The sequence below is a fragment of the Elaeis guineensis genome, chromosome 4 (assembly GCF_000442705.2).
Source record: "Elaeis guineensis isolate ETL-2024a chromosome 4, EG11, whole genome shotgun sequence".
Taxonomy (NCBI): domain Eukaryota; kingdom Viridiplantae; phylum Streptophyta; class Magnoliopsida; order Arecales; family Arecaceae; genus Elaeis; species Elaeis guineensis.
In genome coordinates this window covers 12,492,940-12,512,351 of record NC_025996.2, presented here as the reverse complement: position 1 = coordinate 12,512,351, position 19,412 = coordinate 12,492,940, and the positions used below count along the sequence as shown (strand labels likewise).

General features: G+C 35.5%; 2 protein-coding genes across 6 annotated transcripts in view; both read right to left on the bottom strand.

Moving 5' to 3' along the window:
• Nucleotides 1–558: 558 nt before the first annotated feature.
• LOC105043854 (3-hydroxyisobutyryl-CoA hydrolase 1) lies at nt 559–15,675 on the bottom strand. Of its 5 annotated transcripts, none has more exons than XM_010921577.4 (15): nt 15,539–15,674; nt 15,368–15,431; nt 14,580–14,660; nt 13,624–13,692; nt 11,103–11,166; nt 10,740–10,819; nt 10,552–10,635; nt 8,355–8,439; nt 6,198–6,283; nt 5,780–5,901; nt 3,458–3,518; nt 3,206–3,304; nt 1,136–1,237; nt 1,015–1,056; nt 559–898 (listed from the first exon to the last, which is right to left on the bottom strand). In XM_010921577.4, exons 2-15 carry the CDS (start codon nt 15,407–15,409, stop codon nt 767–769), a joined length of 1,149 nt encoding a protein of 382 aa, XP_010919879.2. In that variant the 5' UTR covers nt 15,410–15,431; nt 15,539–15,674; the 3' UTR covers nt 559–766. The 5 variants fall into 5 exon arrangements, with proteins under 5 accessions (XP_010919879.2, XP_010919881.2, XP_010919880.2 ...); XM_010921579.3 differs by having other exon boundaries at nt 15,368–15,460; nt 15,539–15,661; XM_010921578.3 differs by having other exon boundaries at nt 15,524–15,615.
• Nucleotides 15,676–17,271: 1,596 nt separating this feature from the next.
• LOC105043855 (uric acid degradation bifunctional protein TTL) overlaps nt 17,272–19,412 on the bottom strand; it is a gene marked incomplete at its 5' end in the record, with an annotated part of 2,331 nt that continues 190 nt past the window's right edge. Inside the window, 2 exon segments of the mRNA XM_073255565.1 lie at nt 17,272–17,531; nt 17,534–17,920. Of these exon segments, the coding sequence (XP_073111666.1) occupies nt 17,458–17,531; nt 17,534–17,920 (461 nt within the window).

The following is a 19,412-nucleotide window of genomic DNA, read 5'->3' as shown; positions in this document are numbered from 1 at the left end:
CTTTTATTCTCATTTTGGATCAGAACAATTATTCTTTCCCTCTTGCATTATCACAATTTACCAACGAAACATTTACTAATATTTCTTGTACATCAATCCTTTGGTCACCAAGCACAACCCCTTGACCCATCTAACAGCTACGAGATATCATGGTTTTCTTAGGTGCCCACGTCCTTTGGTCCCATCAGTATACATGCAAGTGATGTACATACCATACTGATAACACACACAAATAGAATTCAAGTTAGCTATCAAGTGGAAAAATGTGAAATTAAAGGTATATCATCAAAAGGAGGACTATAATGATGATTACATGCTACAAAGTTCACCAGAAAGATGTAGATTCCAATTTTACATTAGTTTCCAAGGACATCAACGTTGGTTGTTTCATATTAGTTCCAATAGTGAACAAATTATTTTCATATATTTCCCTGACAAGTGTTTAATTCTGATAAAAACCAGCTCAAGGTTAATCAACCTATAAAATATAGCGAAAAACAAGTTCTCTCAGTTGGCAACTGGTAATATAATGCAACGGACCAAGCTAATAAGAGAATATGAAGCCACAACAGTTGCTTTTATAATCCATCATTGATATATGCTGTAAGAAACAAATTATAGCTATTAACTTACAAATCTGGTGTCCCATATTATTTGGAGATACACTAATGGCAGCTCTCTTATTAAATCTTACACTGTTGCTTTCTCCTATGCCAGTTTTTAATTGTTACAATAGGTTGCAGCAGACCAACTCCTTATAATCCTTTTAAAGTTTTGATATGGATGCTGCAGCTGAGCCACGTCTTGTAGGAAGTTTCAAGTCTTCCCAGTCATCAACCTTGGAAAAATACCGATCAACCATTTTGTCATCTATTAGATCCAGTCTGGAGGGCTCCCACTGCAATACCCATTAGAAAAATGTGATTTAATCACTTGTACAAATCAAAAGTTGTGGTGTTTACAGGAGTTGAGTTAACCCTCTCAAAAGATAAGGAATCTAAATAGGGAATCAACCTTTGGGTTTCTGTCTTTATCCACCAATATAGCCCTACAACCCTGCACATGGAAGTCAGGTCTTAAAAGGAATGGTGAAGGTGCAATGTAAAAAGTTGCTTCTGCATCTTATCATAAATACCTCAAAGAAATCCTTGCTGACTTCTTTACGCAAAACATGACAACACATTCTGTATTCTCGGATGAGGCATTGATCAAGTCCTTGCAGCCTCCCTTCTCTGATCTGGACTCACACAATGATATGCAGTTCAAGACATATCAAACAGCATGTAAGATACAGCTAGCATACTTGTGTGCAAATGTAAAATGCTATTAAAAAAGATATCATCTTGAATGCAAAGAAAAAACAAGAAGATTAAATTAACTGATTTGTAACGAAAAGGAGCCAGATAAAATTGAACCATAAAACTATAATCATCAAGTGTTTCTCCAAGTATTTGGTGCAGGAACTGTGAGGGTGTGGAAGGAGGTGGAGGGTTAGGGCAGGACTTCACCAAGAAAGTTAATTTTCTTGCTTATGTCCAATTAACCAGAAAAAGGTTTTAGAAAACAATGAAAAAATCAAGATGTTTTTTTATTTTCAAATTTGGATTACATGATGTATTTAACAACTTGGAAACATAAAATAGTTCCACAAGAAGTAATATGAATATGGTTCTGCTAAGGAAGAAGTGCTTCACAAATAAACCAATGACGAGTTCTCAAGACAATTTACAGTTAGATTACTAGCCACGAGCTGAAATAGGCCCAGAATGAGGGTAAAGTTGCATGTCTATCCCGTGGTACTAGCTATTGATAAGCTAAAATTCAGGACAAGGATGCATAGTCGGTGCCCCTTTTTTATCTGATGATTCTGATCCATATAACCCTCAGCTAATTTTTTAAGTATTTTTTTAGATCGAAAATTATTTTCTAATAAGGAATACAAGGATCTGCAGGAGGGTTTCGTCACTTTATTAATTAAGGCACCTATTTGACTATTTTGACTGACTGCTGAGAATAAGAGCCTGTCTGGTGCCTATTTTAGATCGAAATAGATCATTGGCTGACAGCATGGCTAATATCATTTACAGGAGGTCATTACGGACAATACAAGATTATAAATGAACACTAATGTGAAACTGGAACTTTGAAATGAAGCAATAGTGACAAAACAATGTTTTGAAATGAAGCCCCAATTATAACTGATGAGCAACAGAAATGCCCAAGCAGTTATTTATGGTATCATGGATGCATATCTATAACTGGAACTTTGCCTCAATTTGGCCTTCATTTAAACTCATATAAGGTCCATGGAAGTTTTAAAGGCTTGTTCCTATTTGTATGAGCTTAAATCTCCAGAGCTAACATGGTTTCCCTCTTATCTGAACTCTTTCTGAACCTTTAGCAAGTACAACACACCCTTCTCCTCTTTTCTAATTTCAGGACCAAGTCACGCTCAATGCATGGCTCTGCAGTCATTTTAAATGGAGAAAGTTTTAGATTACCCATTTTTATCTAATGATCACAATTTAATTTGTTTATGCAACATATCAGATAAGTACCGCAACTAAACTTTAGATATGTTCATGTCAAAATCTTGAATTCCTAATCAAATCGGTATCAATATGAGTATCCTATTGCTATAGATTTTAAACTGTTGGGCTGCACCCACTTGCCAGCGATCCACTTAGAAAAATCTAACAATACAACAATAAAGCCTGTGACATTTTATGGATCAGATTATTGGGCAATAGGAAGAATTTAAGCAACACTTCATAGGAAAGTTTTAGAAGCATATAGATTAGCAGAGGCTTAGAAAGTTCCACCACTAAATAAAAAAGGGACCTTGCAGGATGGTATAATCACAAACAAAAACACCATAAAAGGCTTTAGTAAGGAGAGAGGTTCATATATGCATGCAGTATTAAAAATGAGGAGGAAAGATCTAACTGACAGAGATAGGTCTACCGTAATATATTTGGAAAAAATAGTTGGAGCAATTGAGCACTTGAAATTCACAGAGAATGGACTACGAAGGCAGAAAACCTATCATAGGGGTGATGGTTATGTTTGCATCTGCGACACATGCGGAAAGGTATGTAGACTGAATAGAGAATGATTATTGATAAGGCAAATGATTTCCTTCCTCACCCTTTGCCCCCCTAGAAACATTCACGGGGCACATACATAGAAGAATATAAATCCATACCGATCTGAGAGAGATTTTCAGACTGATAGGTGATGCCTTCTTCAATGACTGAATTGCAGCCGTGATCCATTCAATAGCTCCATTTTCAGCCTCTTGTTCCTGCAACAATTGGCACATATTTCACTAGGATAAGAATTAAGATTTAAGAGCTCATATTTGTGCATATGAATTTGAGGAACAGAAAATTTCTTCAAATATTAATAGTATTAACCTATCAACTTACAATGTACCCAAAAAAATCTATAAACTTACAAGAGCAGATAAAATTTCTTCAACTGTCCTTTTAGAGAAGCACTTCTCAATTAAATCCAACCTACAAGAACCCAGAGAAAAATCATCTAAGAAGATAACAGGGATCAGATAGCAGATAAAACTCATTTAAAATGATATAAATGCAGTTTATGGCAGGATTGGCATCCTCTTCAATATTGAGGTTATCATTTATCAGCAATAGGTGTTATTTCTGCATGAAACAAAATCCAAAAGTGAGGGAGCAGTTGATATTCATTGACTCTATCCTTTTGTTATTTCTTACTGGATTGTTTTTCTTTTCTGAAACATGTACTGGTTCCCTTGTTTAAATATAAAGAATTATTCTGACAAAAACAGATATTTCCAAAAAGGGGAAAAAAAATCATGGGACATCTTTACTCATTATTGTTGGCATCACATGTCTATAAGGATGGTGCTAACAGCCATAAGGTATAAAATCAATAAATTGGAACATCTTTTAAAATTGTTTCCGACATGATTTATGCTTTGAATTTAGCATGAAAAATTTACATAGAGATTTAACAGGTCACTATAATGTCTCTGAGCAAAAACTGCAAACACTACCCAATTCAACTTTCTGAAAATTTGATTTCTGTTCTTGATTGCCATAATAGGAGTAAGCACTGGTTACAGCAAGCTTGTTGAAACTATGAAGATGCCAACCAGGCATTTTCCATGCAGCCATTGCAGAGCAGTCTTTCAATATTTATGTCTTGTCTTCTCATTTGAAAAGCATTCTCCATGATATTTTAGCCAACATTTTGCTTTCCAAAGATTGAAAATGCTTAAAATTTAACATTGATTTCAAAGACAATTTTTTTTTTCAACCAGGGGTTCCTAATTGTATAGTTCTTCTTCAGGTGGTATAGGGGAAAAGAACACCGAAGCAATAACCATAACCATAACCATCAATCTGGCCACAAATATTTGGGGAAAAACTGAATAGTTTTAAAAAATAGCTTCACATTGGGGAGAAAATTGAAAAGTTTTGTAAAAATAGCTTGACATTTGGGGGGGGGGGGAGGACTTTTAAAATTGCAAAAGGAATTTGTAAAAAGAAACAAATCAATGAAAAGATGTTTGCAGAATTGCTAAAAATGAATTTTTGAACAAAAAGAGGTAGCCTTATCCAAGGTTTTAAATCTCGTGGGATGGAGGTATCATGATTTCTCCATGGAATGGGATGCCGTGGTCCGGTACCAATCCAAAAGCGGTCATGGTCGTTTCCTCCGTCTCTCTCCCCTTTGTCTCTTCTCTTCCTTCTTCTTTCTTTCTTTTTCTTCTTTCTTTCCTTCCTTTCTTTCTTTTTCTTTCTTTTTCCTATCCCTTCCTTTTTTTTTTTTTAATCCCTCCCTTTACTTCTTTTTTTCTTTGTTCTTTTCTCTCCATTTCTTTCTTCTTTCCTTCATTTTTTTCTTTTCGTCTCCCTTCCTTTCTTTCCTTTTTCTTCTTCTTTCTTGTCCCTTTTTCCTTTTCTTCATCTTTCCTTCCTTTCTTTCTTCTCTTTCTTCTTCTCTCGCATGGATGGGTTTCAAAGTCCCGACCTCATCTCGGTCCAATTTTCTCACATGAACAGGACCCAATGACTAGAACAATCCCCATCCATCGGAACTTAAAACCTTGGTCTTACCATCTTTTCCAAACCAACAAAATCCAGGTGCCATTTACTCGTCTTTGGTCTAGTCTCTTCAATTAAATACCTAGGTAACAAAATTATCTCAATGTTTGCCTCCTTACATAACTAGCCAAATAATTTTCAGCAAATATAACTTTCCTCTACTCGCTAGGAATGAAACATTGGTGTAACTCACCGAGAAAATACTGTCCATATTTTTATTAGAAACTGCTGTAACTCAATATAAGAAATCCTAACAGGCCTTAGTTGTATTGGAGTTTTTGATGATGCAAATAAAAATAGTTAGAATTATATCTGAGACTGCAAATGGACTTTTCCATTCCCAAAATTATGATGCCCCTCTTATTGATTTAAATTTTGAAATTCAAATTGCTATTCCTTGTGTGCTTGGTAGCTAAAAGTTAAAATATAAGATTGCAAGATGAGTGGGAAGACATGAATTATAGAAATTCCTTTAGAATTTAATTTAATCATAACTTGCTTTATCAAGAGGAGGGAAGACAGTAAATCACAATCCAAATGCAATTTCAGCTACTTCAATAGCAAGTTTCACTCAGCAGAGCACATTGTATTTTTCAGATATATTGAGGTAACCAAACTATCAGTGATTTCTGTTTTCTTTTTCTTTTTGCATGTGCAGTATTCTCAATAAACAATGGAACTACCTATTATAAGCACTACTTTCTTTCACTGGCGCTTGCTGCGAGAACTGATCAATGATTGCACAAATGACATTAGGATCAGAAGTATCCACCCTAGTAAGTGATTCTTCCAGCAAAGCCAATTTCTGTTAACTGAAAAATAAAAAATTAGCAGTGCACTTCTCACCAATACCCATGCTTCTTAACACCTCAGAAAAAACAGAGTAATAAAATATTATTCATAAAATCCCATTAAAGCAACTTAATAGAAATAGAATGAGTGAAGTATCATATGTGTGGCATTTCAGATTATTCTATAACATGATGCCTAATGTTGAAGATTAAAACAGCATCACAGGAAAAAAACTTGGAAAAGCATCAAGAAACATGAAGGAAAAAAATATATTACAACTAATTAGTACAATGATATGTCAAACTGTACCATCGAAGGGACAAAGTGAGTAGCAAGGCCACATGCAAGCATTTCAGGGCCATCCAGCCTAACACCAGTCAAACCAACATATTCCCCTGAAAAAGAAGAAAAAAGCGGGGAAAAGGGGATCAAGTAGACTAAAGAAGTGCATTAAAATTTGGCTATTAATGTTCCAATATTAAATCAAAATCTCTACAGGAATCATGCTCTGATGGTAAATGATCGGTATGTGTTTAATGATGATGATGACTTTTTCACTTCATTGTTTCTTAATGAAAAAGGGAAGGCAGAAGCTGGCCGCCCACATTAACAGAGGGCTAGTGGCTTAACTTCTTGATGGCAACATTAACTTTTAAAAGAATAGTTATAAATTTAGATTGTTTTGTAAAGAAGATCATTTCATAATTAGCCAATAATGTGCAAAAGAAGAGGAAACTGTTAGAGATTTGAAGACAAAAAGAAAGAAATAGATAAATAGAATTATAAACATTCAGATCAACAGCTAAAATCAAAAAAAGGTTTCAAACAAATTCTTTGAGATATTGCTAGAAGTCATTGAAAACTCCATATAGAAGTTGCTTTATAACTTTGTATTAAGTCAAAACTAAATTGGGAAAAGCATACAGCCTGCTCTAGCAAAATTGCATTGGTCTGGGAAACATTTTGCTAAAGGCCCTTCCTGAACCGTCATCTCCTAGCTCCTCTCTTGCACCATCCAGTTCTCCATCTGTGGTCATGGGGCCACTATGTATGCTAAACCCACTTAGCAAATAGTACAACTTCCCCCAGCCTCCAACTAGTGGAGGACACTGCATCCAATTATAATTTTGTTCATGCTATTTAAGGGGCCCTGTCTCTCTCCCACACCCGCGCCCCACCCCCCCCCCCCCCCCCCCCGAAAACAATCCCACCCCACAAAACAAAAATCCTGGAAAAGGAACATCAGTAAAAAAACCTTCAAAATGTTTTTCCCTTTCAAGCTTTCCAAGGTTAGAAATGCAGATGATGCAGATTATGACAGTATGGTTTCATCATATGGTTGGCCTGCTCATCATGCATTTGTACTAAAATAGTATTTGGGCTCAGAGTTTCAAGTGCCAACCCAAGTCCATGCTAGGTTAACACTAACACCCAACACTGGGTAACGAGCAAGCTATTGGTATCAAGCAGGGCTAGTTCAGCAATGCTTGATACAGCTTGAAACTATCAAATATCAAGCCCAAAGGCTTATAATCCCTTTTCTTCTTTTTGTTTTGATGCAACAAGGCACATGGATCAACACAGCATGGCAGGTATCAAGCATGTTGGTTAAACACATGATGACACTAATTGGCACCAATTTATCAAGCCAAAAAGGCTTTTAAGTTTTCTTTTTCTTTCCTCTTTTGGCAGCCATGGTTCCAGCCGTTGTTCTGGCTGGTTTAGATGTACCTTGCCAAGTCAGTACTAGGTACCAGCAAGGCACCTATTTAACTCTTTTTTTAATATTTTGATAAACAATGAGTTTTTCAATTATCTTTTTGTTCAACACGGTGTAATATGCATGCCAACACTGCTTCATACTTATCTTCTGCTAGGTCATGGACATGCTCCCCAAAAAATGCTTAGACCTTGTTTTCAACATTATATTTGTCAACAAACACTATAACGGTGACATTTAAATCCCTATCAGGGCTACAATCCTCTATGCATGTATGCATTTATGTGCATGAAAGTATTACATATAAAACATTGATATAAAAAATTTCAAGCAAAAAATAGGGACCATCCACATGCAAAAAAGAATAACCTAGAAAAGCATATACAACTAATACAAGCAATGACATATCCAATATCTATCTACTTCATAGCAATGCCTAGATACACAAGATAGCATATTTATTGTGGTTATGAACAAATGACCACAATTTGTATTTTTTGGAGCTCACATATCACATTAATTGAGAAGATAGAAAGTATAGATGTGCTGTTCGCTAACAGTTTTAAAACAAGACTAGGTATTCATCACCATGTATATCCATGCATACAAAAGCATATCCTTAGTTTAAATAAAGCACAAAATTAACATAAAGAAACAATAAGTTCTACAATGTCAGAGTTGAACATATGGAATGAGTGGCTCAGAAAATGAAGATGAACATGATATCAAAAGTGTAAAAAAATTACCAAAGAATCCAGGAAGCCTTGACAAAAAATAAGAAGCACCTATATCTGGAAACAACCCCAATGCTGTTTCTGGCATTGCAAAAACCTGCAACGTAGTTGCAAGATGCAAAGCTTAAATTAAAGCTCGCTCTAGCTTACAAGATCATACATAAATGCAATCTTTCTCGAAAAAAAAATTGTATCCCAGAAAATTAATATCTAGCCAAACATAAATGTGAGAACAAGTTGCTGTAAGCTTTCTCAGTTAACCAGCAAAGCAACAGTCCATGCACGGTGGAGAAGCTAAAGAAGAAGAATTATGGTAAAACACAAGAAACATTAGAACTTTGAAGAAGACATCATTTCAGTATGTAATTTCTTCTAACAAGAAAGAGAACCTGATCAGACTGGAGTGACAGAAAAGGAAGTTTTTAGAAGAAATTGAGCTTAGATTAGGTCTGACTGATTGGAGCAACCAAACAGCTGTCAAGTCAACATAATTAACATTTTATTTCTGAGAAGACCTGTATATGTATCTTGACTTAGTGAGACAACCATGTAACCGGCAGATAACCTTAGAATGATGGTGCTTACTAACCATTGAGCACTGCTTGTCAGAGATCTAAGTCACTCTATCAGAAGAAGCTGTACTAGGAGAGTGCACCATAATGGAGATCATAAGCCTGGAATGGTGGCTAATTTCAATTATATAAAATATAAACTAATGGAAGTATAAACATCATTTTATTTCTAAATTCAATGCACCAAATATCAAGGTATCTTCCTAAAGCAATAAACTTGAAAGTGCAGATCATGGAAGAGGTTGGGGCAATGTGCTGGCAAGGATTTTAGACAACTGCCTATTGAAAGGGCTATACAAGAACAAAGAACTGAAGGAAAATGGGTTCAACTTTCTCATTAGCAGAAAAAAAAAGGGGGGAAGGAAAGAAACCAGTTTTGAAGTTTATTATCCATGTGAGCATCTTGATGTAGCACAGTCGAGGGAAGGGGACTAGAAGGGATTAAGATAGGATTGTAACATAAAAGATGCTGGGATTTCAATTGCAGATCTGAGTTTACAATAAACTGACCTAGAGAGATATTTTGAAGAGAACAGGCAATAGATAACTACTATCTAACCCAGGGTTCACGATTCTAGAGCTTAAATTAAGATTTTAAGGGTTCATGCAATTGAATATCTAAAATTGAGTGCTTGCTGGAATATTCTGAAAGAAATTCTGGTATTTATATGACCAACAATAATCTATGGGAAGTGAAACTCAAAAGAAAGATCAATGAGAGATGAGTGACAAGGAAGCAAGATCAAGTAAGTCTATGGGATCAGATATAGAGAAAACTAAAAATAAAGGGAGGGAAACAGATAATACCAGAGACACTCTAGAACCTAGGAATTACACAGGGTTTGAAGGCCTCACACCTCCATTGCAAAATCACAACACGAGCAAATAAATTCAGGATTCCATTATTTAATTCATAATCTGTATAAAGTCTGATTACATCGAACTTTAAGGGCTTTTATAACCAAATCGAAACCCTAATTCAACTATATTTTAAAATCCAAAAACAGCCTCTAATAATGCATGGCTAATGTTCCCCATAACTGTATAGCATGAACAGTGCCATCAACCACACTGCGACGGTTAACAGGTCCCATCAAGCTAACAATCAAATTATGAGATCTTTTAATCTCAGCCTTTGATGTTAAAAGATACACTAAAAACTAAAAAACACTGAAAATAAACATAAAAAATAAAAGAAAATTGGTAATCATAATTAAATCTAAGAAAAATTCATGTTGCATCCTTCAATGCATCATGACATCTTTTTGATCACCATCACATCTAAAAGTAGGTTTTGAATAATGTTAGCTGATCTTTGCTTATTATCAAAGAAATTATTGGCTAGTGCAGAGAAAATTCCAAGGGAAGATAACCATGTCATTTCAACAGCAAGACAAAACAAGGCTTTTTCTTTTCTTTTTTTCTTTTTCAAAGATTATGAAATTTATGAAAGCCTCCAAAAAATCATCAAAGATGCAAGAAGACCTCATCATAAGTAGTTTGAACATAAGATAGCAAATAACAGCAACCACCTTTTAGAACTGTAAATTGGCACAAAACATTGATAAGCAGTGGGAAGTGGACTTATGGTTTGATCATGAAATATTTCATCAGACATCAGATTAGAAGATTCATACCGTTTTCTCTGTGGCAACTCGAAATTTCCCATGTATGGAAACACCCGCCCCACCTCCCATGACAATTGAATGAAGAATGGAAACCTTCGATCAAAAATTATGAGTTTTGATCTTAAGTCTTACTATATCTTGGAATATATCATATTGGCACTCAAAAAGAAAATATGAAAAATAACTCTACAGTGTACCTGAGGTTTGCTGTAAGTTGCAATTATATAATTCAAGGTAAACTCATTCCGGAAAAAGTTTGCACCAAAAGTCCAATGACCTGATGCATAGAAGCAACACTATGTATTGGCAGTTGCACCAAATAAGTAAAAATATATTACATAAGTTTCAACTTAAGATGTTTAAACTTCACAGATTAAGATGTTTAACAGAAGAACAGATTCTAGGCAAATGCTGTTCAAAATGGATAAAATTTAACTAATGGTCTTGGTTTCTTTGTAGCTTAGACACCAGTATTCAGGAGAAATCATTTCAATACAATTATTATGATCAGCAACCTTCACAAGTGGGCTGGCTGTCAGGAGAGTTACAATAAATAATACCTTCAGTTATTGAATGGGCAACTGCAGCAACATCTCCTCCAGCACAAAATGCTCTTCCATTTCCCTGAAATCATTGAGACAATGATAACTCCTCACATATCAAAGTCAGTACACGGAAGCTAATTTCTACTCTGCCCAGATAATGATTAGCCAATGACAAAAATAACAAATCATATTATTTTGTGAAAGAGAAAGATACTACCACAGCCATGCAAAATGAAAGCATAAAATAACATCTAGCTAACAAGATTTCCAATAAAATGATAGAAATGCAAAGGTAAAAAATCACAAACATGAATTTGAAAAGACAATTAGTTAACCAATAGATTCAAAACATACAAAAGATAATTGATATTCATTCATGAAGATTTTTCACAAAATTGCTTCTTGATGTACCATAGTGAAAGAGGTATTTGGCTTCATTCCATGCAAATTACACATGATGAAAGAGATATTTTGGTTTCATAAGCTTCATTCCATATAATAACACTGCAAGCCAGCCCTTCAGTTTTTTATTTTAAGGTATTTGGCTTAATACCAAATTAGGCTCTTTCAAGATCATTACTAAATCTCACATACAACAGTTTATGACTTTAGGGGTTTGTGTATACACTGGTAGTAGTAAAACATCATAGAATCATTTCTCAAGAAACAAGAATCTACAGAAAGAAAGAGAAGGAAACAAATAGAAATCAATGATACCAACATAAATAGAAAAAAAAAATCATACCAACATCTAAGAGAACAAAAACTATTTCTCCTCATTCGAGGAGGCTCATTCCTTCAGGAAATAAAAATTCCAATGATATGCCTTTCCCACCAAGTTAGTTTCCTTATCAAGAATGCAGCCTTCCACCTAAAGTTGAAGAATGTTCAAGGCACTCGTCAGTAGTCATGAAGCAGGATAGATGTCAAAATCAATCATTCACAGAACCAAAAACAAAAATTGCATTTTCTTCTACTTCTTTCCAAATCACACTTAACTGGTGGGGAAGTTTGAAACAGAGCCAGCAATTGTGCACACAATACATGTTACCATCCAAGGTCACAATCTAGACCCTATCATCTGCAAATTGTATATATAAAATAAGACTGTGCTCCTCGCAGCTTTAAACCCATGCAAGATGCCCATGTTTATCAGCCAAGCTCATAATTTCACCAAAAGATCTCAAAGAATACATAGAAAGGGCAACGAGGAGTCATATTGCCATATCCAAGAGCCCTTTCGAAACACCACTGGAATTTATCTAGACTATGAGTGGGAAACTACAATAAATAATCTGTTTCTTCCAGTTAAGCCAAGACCCATCTATCCTGTAGCATATGCCAAGGATTTCTTTACACAATATTGAAGCCTCTAATGATCATGGATAACAGATCCAGTTCACTTTGCTTTGAGATGAAATGTGTTTATGCACATAAAGCTCCTGATATTTTAAGACTCCTAACTTGTTCTTCAAGGATGACAATGATGCTAAACCAAAAGAAAACGCACCAGTGGAATATTGAGAACTTCAAGGATAAGAAAGATAAAACCCAACACAATATTTAACATTCGTCATCAACATCACCATCACCCGAGCTTTTCCACATCAAATATGGGTCACCATGGAACACACCTCAGTTGAGGAACAGATTGAACTGATTTTAAACCAGTTGTCAACCCGACACCAATGCTCTAGATGTGGGTGTCAGATCCTAAGCAAGGCATATCTAGAGAGGCTTGCCCTTAAACCTATCTGGCCAGTTGACAGGTACAAAGATCAAGTTAATTTAATGCATCCACAAACCCTCCAAAATTCTCCTAGACTTGCAAAGAGCCTGGACGAAGGAGGAAAATCATAACCTTTGATATAGGAAACTATGTTCCTCTCAAAGGCATAACTAAGTGAAAAAGACAAATGAAAAGAGTCAAATAATAAATTTAGCATTACAAAGAAAATTTTTTTGAGCAGTAACATAAATTAATTGCACAAACAATTATGTGATGATGGTAAAATCTTGCACTGCCTGTACTCTGAAGAATTAAATGAAAAGCCGAAACAATATTGCACAATTCATCAAAATCCATGAAAACGAGTAAAAATGCCAATTTGAAAGAATTAGTTAGAAAATAATGCAACACTGTGACATGTACTCTAAAACATATTCTCTTATGCAATATAGTGAGATTCATCTACTTAGAAAACTGCGATCAAGTTTAAAATTTTGGCATATGAAGAACAACTTGATAAGGTTGAAAAACAAATATATGAAGTGATTCAAGTGAATGTCTAAGTTCCAAGATATGACAAACCTGGCATGCATGTTAACATGTACAATGGCATGCAAGCCTGAGGAACATGTTCATGAATGAAATATCAGAGGTAACCACTCATCAAATATAAATGGGAGAAATGTAATGATTATAAAAATTAATAGTCACTATTTTCAATGATGATCCCTTAGTATCATCTTCAACCTGTCCTCTCTGCAAAAAATTAATTCAGATGACTGTCATAGTTCTTCAACATAATAATACCTTCATTATCAATAACTTGACTTTAGGATCACCCTCATAAGCAACGAAAAGCTTCAGCAGTCGCATAATCTGGGAAAAGCCATCAATTGAATTTAGTCAGAATGTGAAACCATGAGTTTTAAGAGTCTTAAGTACACCTGCATCTGCAACCCCCAATCCTCCCTCACCCCCCCCACAACCCCCCCCCCCCACCCCGCCCCCGCCACCCACCAAAAAAAAACTTCCTTCAGGGGGGAAAGGAAAGAACTAAGCGAAGAAAGATGTAGGTATCTTCATATGCAACAAAACTTACTATCAGATTGACCGAACATCACCAAGAAAAATAGATATCCTGGAAGGTAATTAGCCTTCTTACACTTGTTTCCTTATCAAGAAGGTATCAAATCACTGTGTATTTTCTATCATTTGCTTTGCAGATATTATATATTGCAAGGAGCCCCCAAAACTCAAAAATATTATAAGCATTTTTTTGGACATGTGTTGAAATAAGCTTCTTCATTGCTAGTTAAAGCACTTATGATGTGTTTGGCTTATGGCCAAAATCAAAATCGGAATAGAATTTGAATACTAGGAAAGAGTAGGGATTGGGTTTTGAAGGGTTGGGGCATTTCTATTTCTCTCTGGAATTAGAATGGGAATGGGACTCTCCCCTACCAAATGACTAGAATGGGAGTCACTCATTCCCATTCCCAACCACCCCTCCCCCCTAAACCAGCATGCCCTTGATGTTTTGTGCCACTGGAACTAACATATTTTACATAAACAATGCAAATGCATATTGATGAGTTGCTAGAACTAGTGAACTTAATAACATGTCAACCATTTGCAGTTCTAAAGAATTGTTTAAGCTAGTAACATGCCCATGCTATTACAGTTATTCCAATCTATGACTTTGTTATGTAAGTGAACATTCCATCACAGAAGAGTATATAGTCGACCAATCATCACCAACATACCATTGGAAAAGAGAGGGCATTCAATTGCCGAGGCCTGTTCAGAGCTAATATCCTTGTAAACCCATATTCTTCTACCAGAACCTAGAAAATTGCCAAAAAAAAAAAAAAAAAGCGTAAGACATTTATTTCTGTGAACCGAATAATAATGAGAAATCCATCAAAAATAGGAAACTAAAGAAACAGAGGAATAGAAGAACCATACATTTCAAGATACATATTAATCTTGAGAACAAACAAAATCATGAAAAATTGAAAAACAAGAAACTTTTCCTATTTCAATTAACATATATAGAAGAGAAGGTATGGCAGAAATTTCAATTCACCAGAAAATGGCATATTGCATTAAATATTTCGCATATAGATTGTTTCTTGGCATGACATAACAGGCGCACCAATATACATTTCCAAAATACACAAGTATGCCTAAATCAGTTCATGATTCTTTTACAGCAAAAAGTTGTAACAATTTCACTGTGAGGTCTAAGAAAGCAAATTGCTCGGTCGTTCACAAACAAGCCCTTTTAATTAAAACTCTAGCCCTTATGAACATAATCATTCTCGAAAACGAATTCTCGAGCCCCCGAACAAATGAACTACAAGATTCTTGGTTTTCCTGATTGACATGGCAATCAGGGCCATATTCAAGACTCATCCAAGGGTTTTCTTCTTTCCAGCCCAGCAAAATTTTCCATCAAAAGAACCAATCAAATAGGATTTGATCAAACTATTACGGATCACAGATAGACAAACCAAAATTTCGTGTTTCTTGGACAGTTCTCAAAGCGTACCAGATCAGTGCCGTCACCGTTCGTATCTTGGGCGGATGCCATAACGATCTTGGAAGCTGATCAGCTATTACAAGGAAGAAATCCGATCAATATCTGGAGAGAGACGAGGTGAAGCTAACAGATAGCAAAGAAAGCAAGAAAAGAATTGAGAGAGACTTTGAAGCGGGATACCCTTGTGGTTTATAAAGGGACGTCGCGGAGCTCCCTTCCCTGTTATCCTGGTGGAGAGGGGGGAGTCAGGCGGCGAGGAGAGAACGCACCAGGCCGAGTCTCCAATTTATTTGTCGCTTTTCCCCAGGTTCCGGTTTTCGTTTTGCCTTTTTTTTCTTTTCTTTTCTTTTCTTTTCCAGGACCGTTGGATGCTAGGATGTTCGATGGCTACATGCTGCCAGCCAATTCGATCGGCCAATACTTTTAGGAGTGTTTGGTTTGTAATTAAAATTAAAATAAAAATTAAAATAATTTAAAATTAAGATATCTAAATTTTTTAAATATTTAATTAATGATTAAAATTAAAATTAAAATTAAAATTAAATTAAAATTAAAATTTATAAAAAAATAAAAATTAAATTTTATATAAATTAAATCATTTTCATTTCATCCCGAAATCAAAAGAAATAAAAATCACTCCTTCCAATTAAATAATTGAAATAGGAGCCAACCATTCTAATTTAGATTTCAAATTTCATTTCTTCCTATTAAACATGTTAAAATTAAAAATAATATATTAACAAAATAATAATCCTCTTCCTTTCTCCACGGTGAAATTTAAAGCTGATAGATAATAAATTATTATTTAAGACTCAAAAACGTGCATAAATCAATGGAATTTTTTTGCCCTTTCAAGCGAACCAGCGTAGGCAGAGAATAAATGGAATTGTAACAATGTATACAGCCATCAAGGTCACGAGATGTTGGCACAATATGTTTTCCACAACATTGATTGGAACAGTGCCATCCCTTGTCACGTGAGGGATCGGACTGGGATTCCATTCCGCAAGGTATCAGCCATACCTTTACTTCTATGCTCATCATACCAAGTCCGGTTCAATTTTTTTTATTTTTTAAATAAAATATGAAATCTAATGCAGATACTATATTTGATTACCCTATTTTTATTTTTTGAAAAATTCCATTACTTCTGAAAAGGTTAACATGAAAATTTTTTACTTCCACCGTAAAAAATAGATTTCACCTCCAGCTCCATTTTCTCTCTCTCACCCCTCCCCCCCCCCCCCAACCTCGCATCGCTAGCTTTATCACCGGCCCTTATTGAAAAATTAAAAAAAAAAATGAACCATACATATTTTTATTATTAAAAATCTGAAAAAAATAAAATTTTAATTTCTAATTTTTAAGAAACTGACAATTACACCAAACACAGCCTTAAACTCCCAGATCCCAAATCAAGAAATGGTGCTTCTTCTCTATCATCATTCGCAAAGGTGAAAATGCGTTTAGCCGTGTCAATTTGTTATGGCTAAATCATTGCTTGAAAAGGTTGGTAGCTTACTCAAAAATACAAAGGTCCCTAACAAATACCCTTGGGTACATAAAAATCAAGTGAATCAATTGTGACAAATTTCGAATGCATGAATGCGTTTGCAACAGAGAAATGGCTAAGGTTGTCACCGATTAATCCACAGCAGGATTGATAAAGTACGGCATAAAGAAATGGTGAGTGATAACCCCGAGATTATACAGCACAATTCTGGTTGAGGACTATGATTACATGGAACGTCAACAGACATCTCTCTGAAAAACCAAGAACAAGCAAGCACAGGTTGATAAAATGACCTGGTACTCTGGGCGGTGAATGGAACCAGCAACTCCGACCTTCTCAACCTGACAAAGTCAATCCATGACAAAACACTTCAGCAAGACAAGTCTTGCATTGCACACTGTTGTCCAAACAGAACTCCCAGATGTGCCACCCACTGGGAGGCATAATACATATATGTTCATCATCATCCATTACACAAACCAGCCAGAGTAATACATCCTAAGTCCCTCAACAAACACATCAAGTACCATTAATTGTTCTCAACCTCATTATTTGAATGGTATCTCTAATACAACACTTTCCTTATCTAGCTACCCCTATATGTAGTGAAGGAGAACGGTGAATACAGCAGAGGGACATGAAAATGCTCTGATCTTTGTTCTCCCTTACCTCAAATACTATGCTAACAAAGGGAAAGAAGCCAGAGCTCACGTACTTGCCAGTATTGAAACTTATTCGATAAAACCCAGGTGTGATATAATCAACAATGCCCATCAAAGGACCACTACGACCATCAGTATTTGTGATCGAAGAGCCTACCAACATCCACTTGCTCGAATCCCGGTCTGTGAATGACGGGCATTGCAGGGTGTCCTTCCACATCTCCAAGTGTACCTCCATTCCTGATGCAGGAGAGCCACGAGCAACATCCAAGACATGGGTTGTGATTGGAGGGCGAGTGCGTTGACTGTTACCTGAAATTTCAGGGGATTTATTGGCTGATGCCTTGGCAACAGCTGAAAGATGTGCCCCAATTATGCCGATACGATCTTTATACAGTCAAAAAATGAGATGTCGGGATGAATTAGAACCAGACGGTAACAAGTGCAAATGAAGAAACTCGATAAATATGCTTGGTGAATAAATGAGTCACAAACCAGATAAAATAAATTTAACTATGGTTATGCTTGGATGACATTATATGGCTGATGGATCATCAGAACAAACAAAAGCAAACAACTAATTGTGTGCAAATTATTTACAGATGTGGGCTTTCTTGACAATGACATACGGTGCAATTATCCAAGTAATGAGACAACTCATTTAAATTGAGCCAAGTTTAACGAAAGCAAAACAGATTCGGTCAGAGGACTAATGAATTTGGAAACTGTTACCGAAGTGGACCATTTATATTTTTTCCAGCACTAAAGTGGATTATAGGAAACACTGAACAAAGAAACAGTCAAAAACCAAACAGAACATCAAAAGACAGGAAGCTCATAATTTATCTCAAGAGGATCAGTGTAATGTAAACCAGAATTACTACATTCGACCTAGCAATTACTAATAAGCATAATCCATATTATAGCAACATAGAATAATGCTGAAATAAACAACATGCTGAGATCCTAGCACAACCCTCAAATGTTGATACAAAGCTTTTGGAGAGTTCCACAAGCCCAAAATGGTCCCATTTTATAGTAGAATATTCTAGCATAACTTGCAAATATATGATTCAGGGGTTATCAGACAATGTTCCTTGTTGTGTAATGATGTTTTGATCTGTGAAAGATGAAAACCTATAATCTAGTCTTTTGGAAAATAACATTTCAACTGCACATCTAAAATGGACACTTTTCATATAGTTAGCATACCCAAGTAGGAAGATTCAGAACCACAGAGGCTTCCATTGATTGTTCTGACCAAAAAGATACATCCACCATAAAATCCTGGAACCCTCAAATATAAAGTGTTGCAACTTTTATTATAGGATCATAGAAAATCTCATCTTCACTCAACTAGTGATGGTAACTAACAAACCACATCACATATCTCTTCCTCTACAGACTACACATTAAGGAAACATGACACAATGACAACATAGCAAAATACTAACTAGAGGTAATGAAGTTCTGATCAACAATGTCTACATTGTTAGATCATAATGTATCATGTCTTGATTTTCACCATATTCATGCAGATCAACCATAAGTTATCAGGCCAGCATATGAACAGATATGGACACCACCACACTAATCTGTGAAATGAAATAAGACAAATAATAATTAATAAAACAAAAAAGTTGGAATCGAAAAAAACATGGCATCATTGAAAAGAGAATGGAAGATGAGTTGGATGAGAACAGGTTATCATGGAAGTGAGAAAGAAATGGAGTAAGACGCTGAAAAGAATGAACATTGTAGTAACAGGTTCCCTCAGCATGGACCTGCTTGTACACAGACACTTTAAACATGTGCAGATATCAGGAAATACCACCAAGCAAGCATAATCAATATTAAGTAAGGATGCATCTTCTAGTCA

Coding starts and splice junctions, on each gene's coding strand:
- LOC105043854 (XM_010921577.4), bottom strand. CDS start 15,409: ATGGCATCCGCCCAAGATACGAACGGTGACGGCACTGATCTG. Junction 10,636..10,739: donor CAACTTACAGCAAACCTCAG/GTACACTGTAGA, acceptor TTTTGATCGAAG/GTTTCCATTCTTCATTCAAT. Junction 6,284..8,354: donor AAGGCTTCCTGGATTCTTTG/GTAATTTTTTTA, acceptor CTTCTTTTTCAG/GGGAATATGTTGGTTTGACT.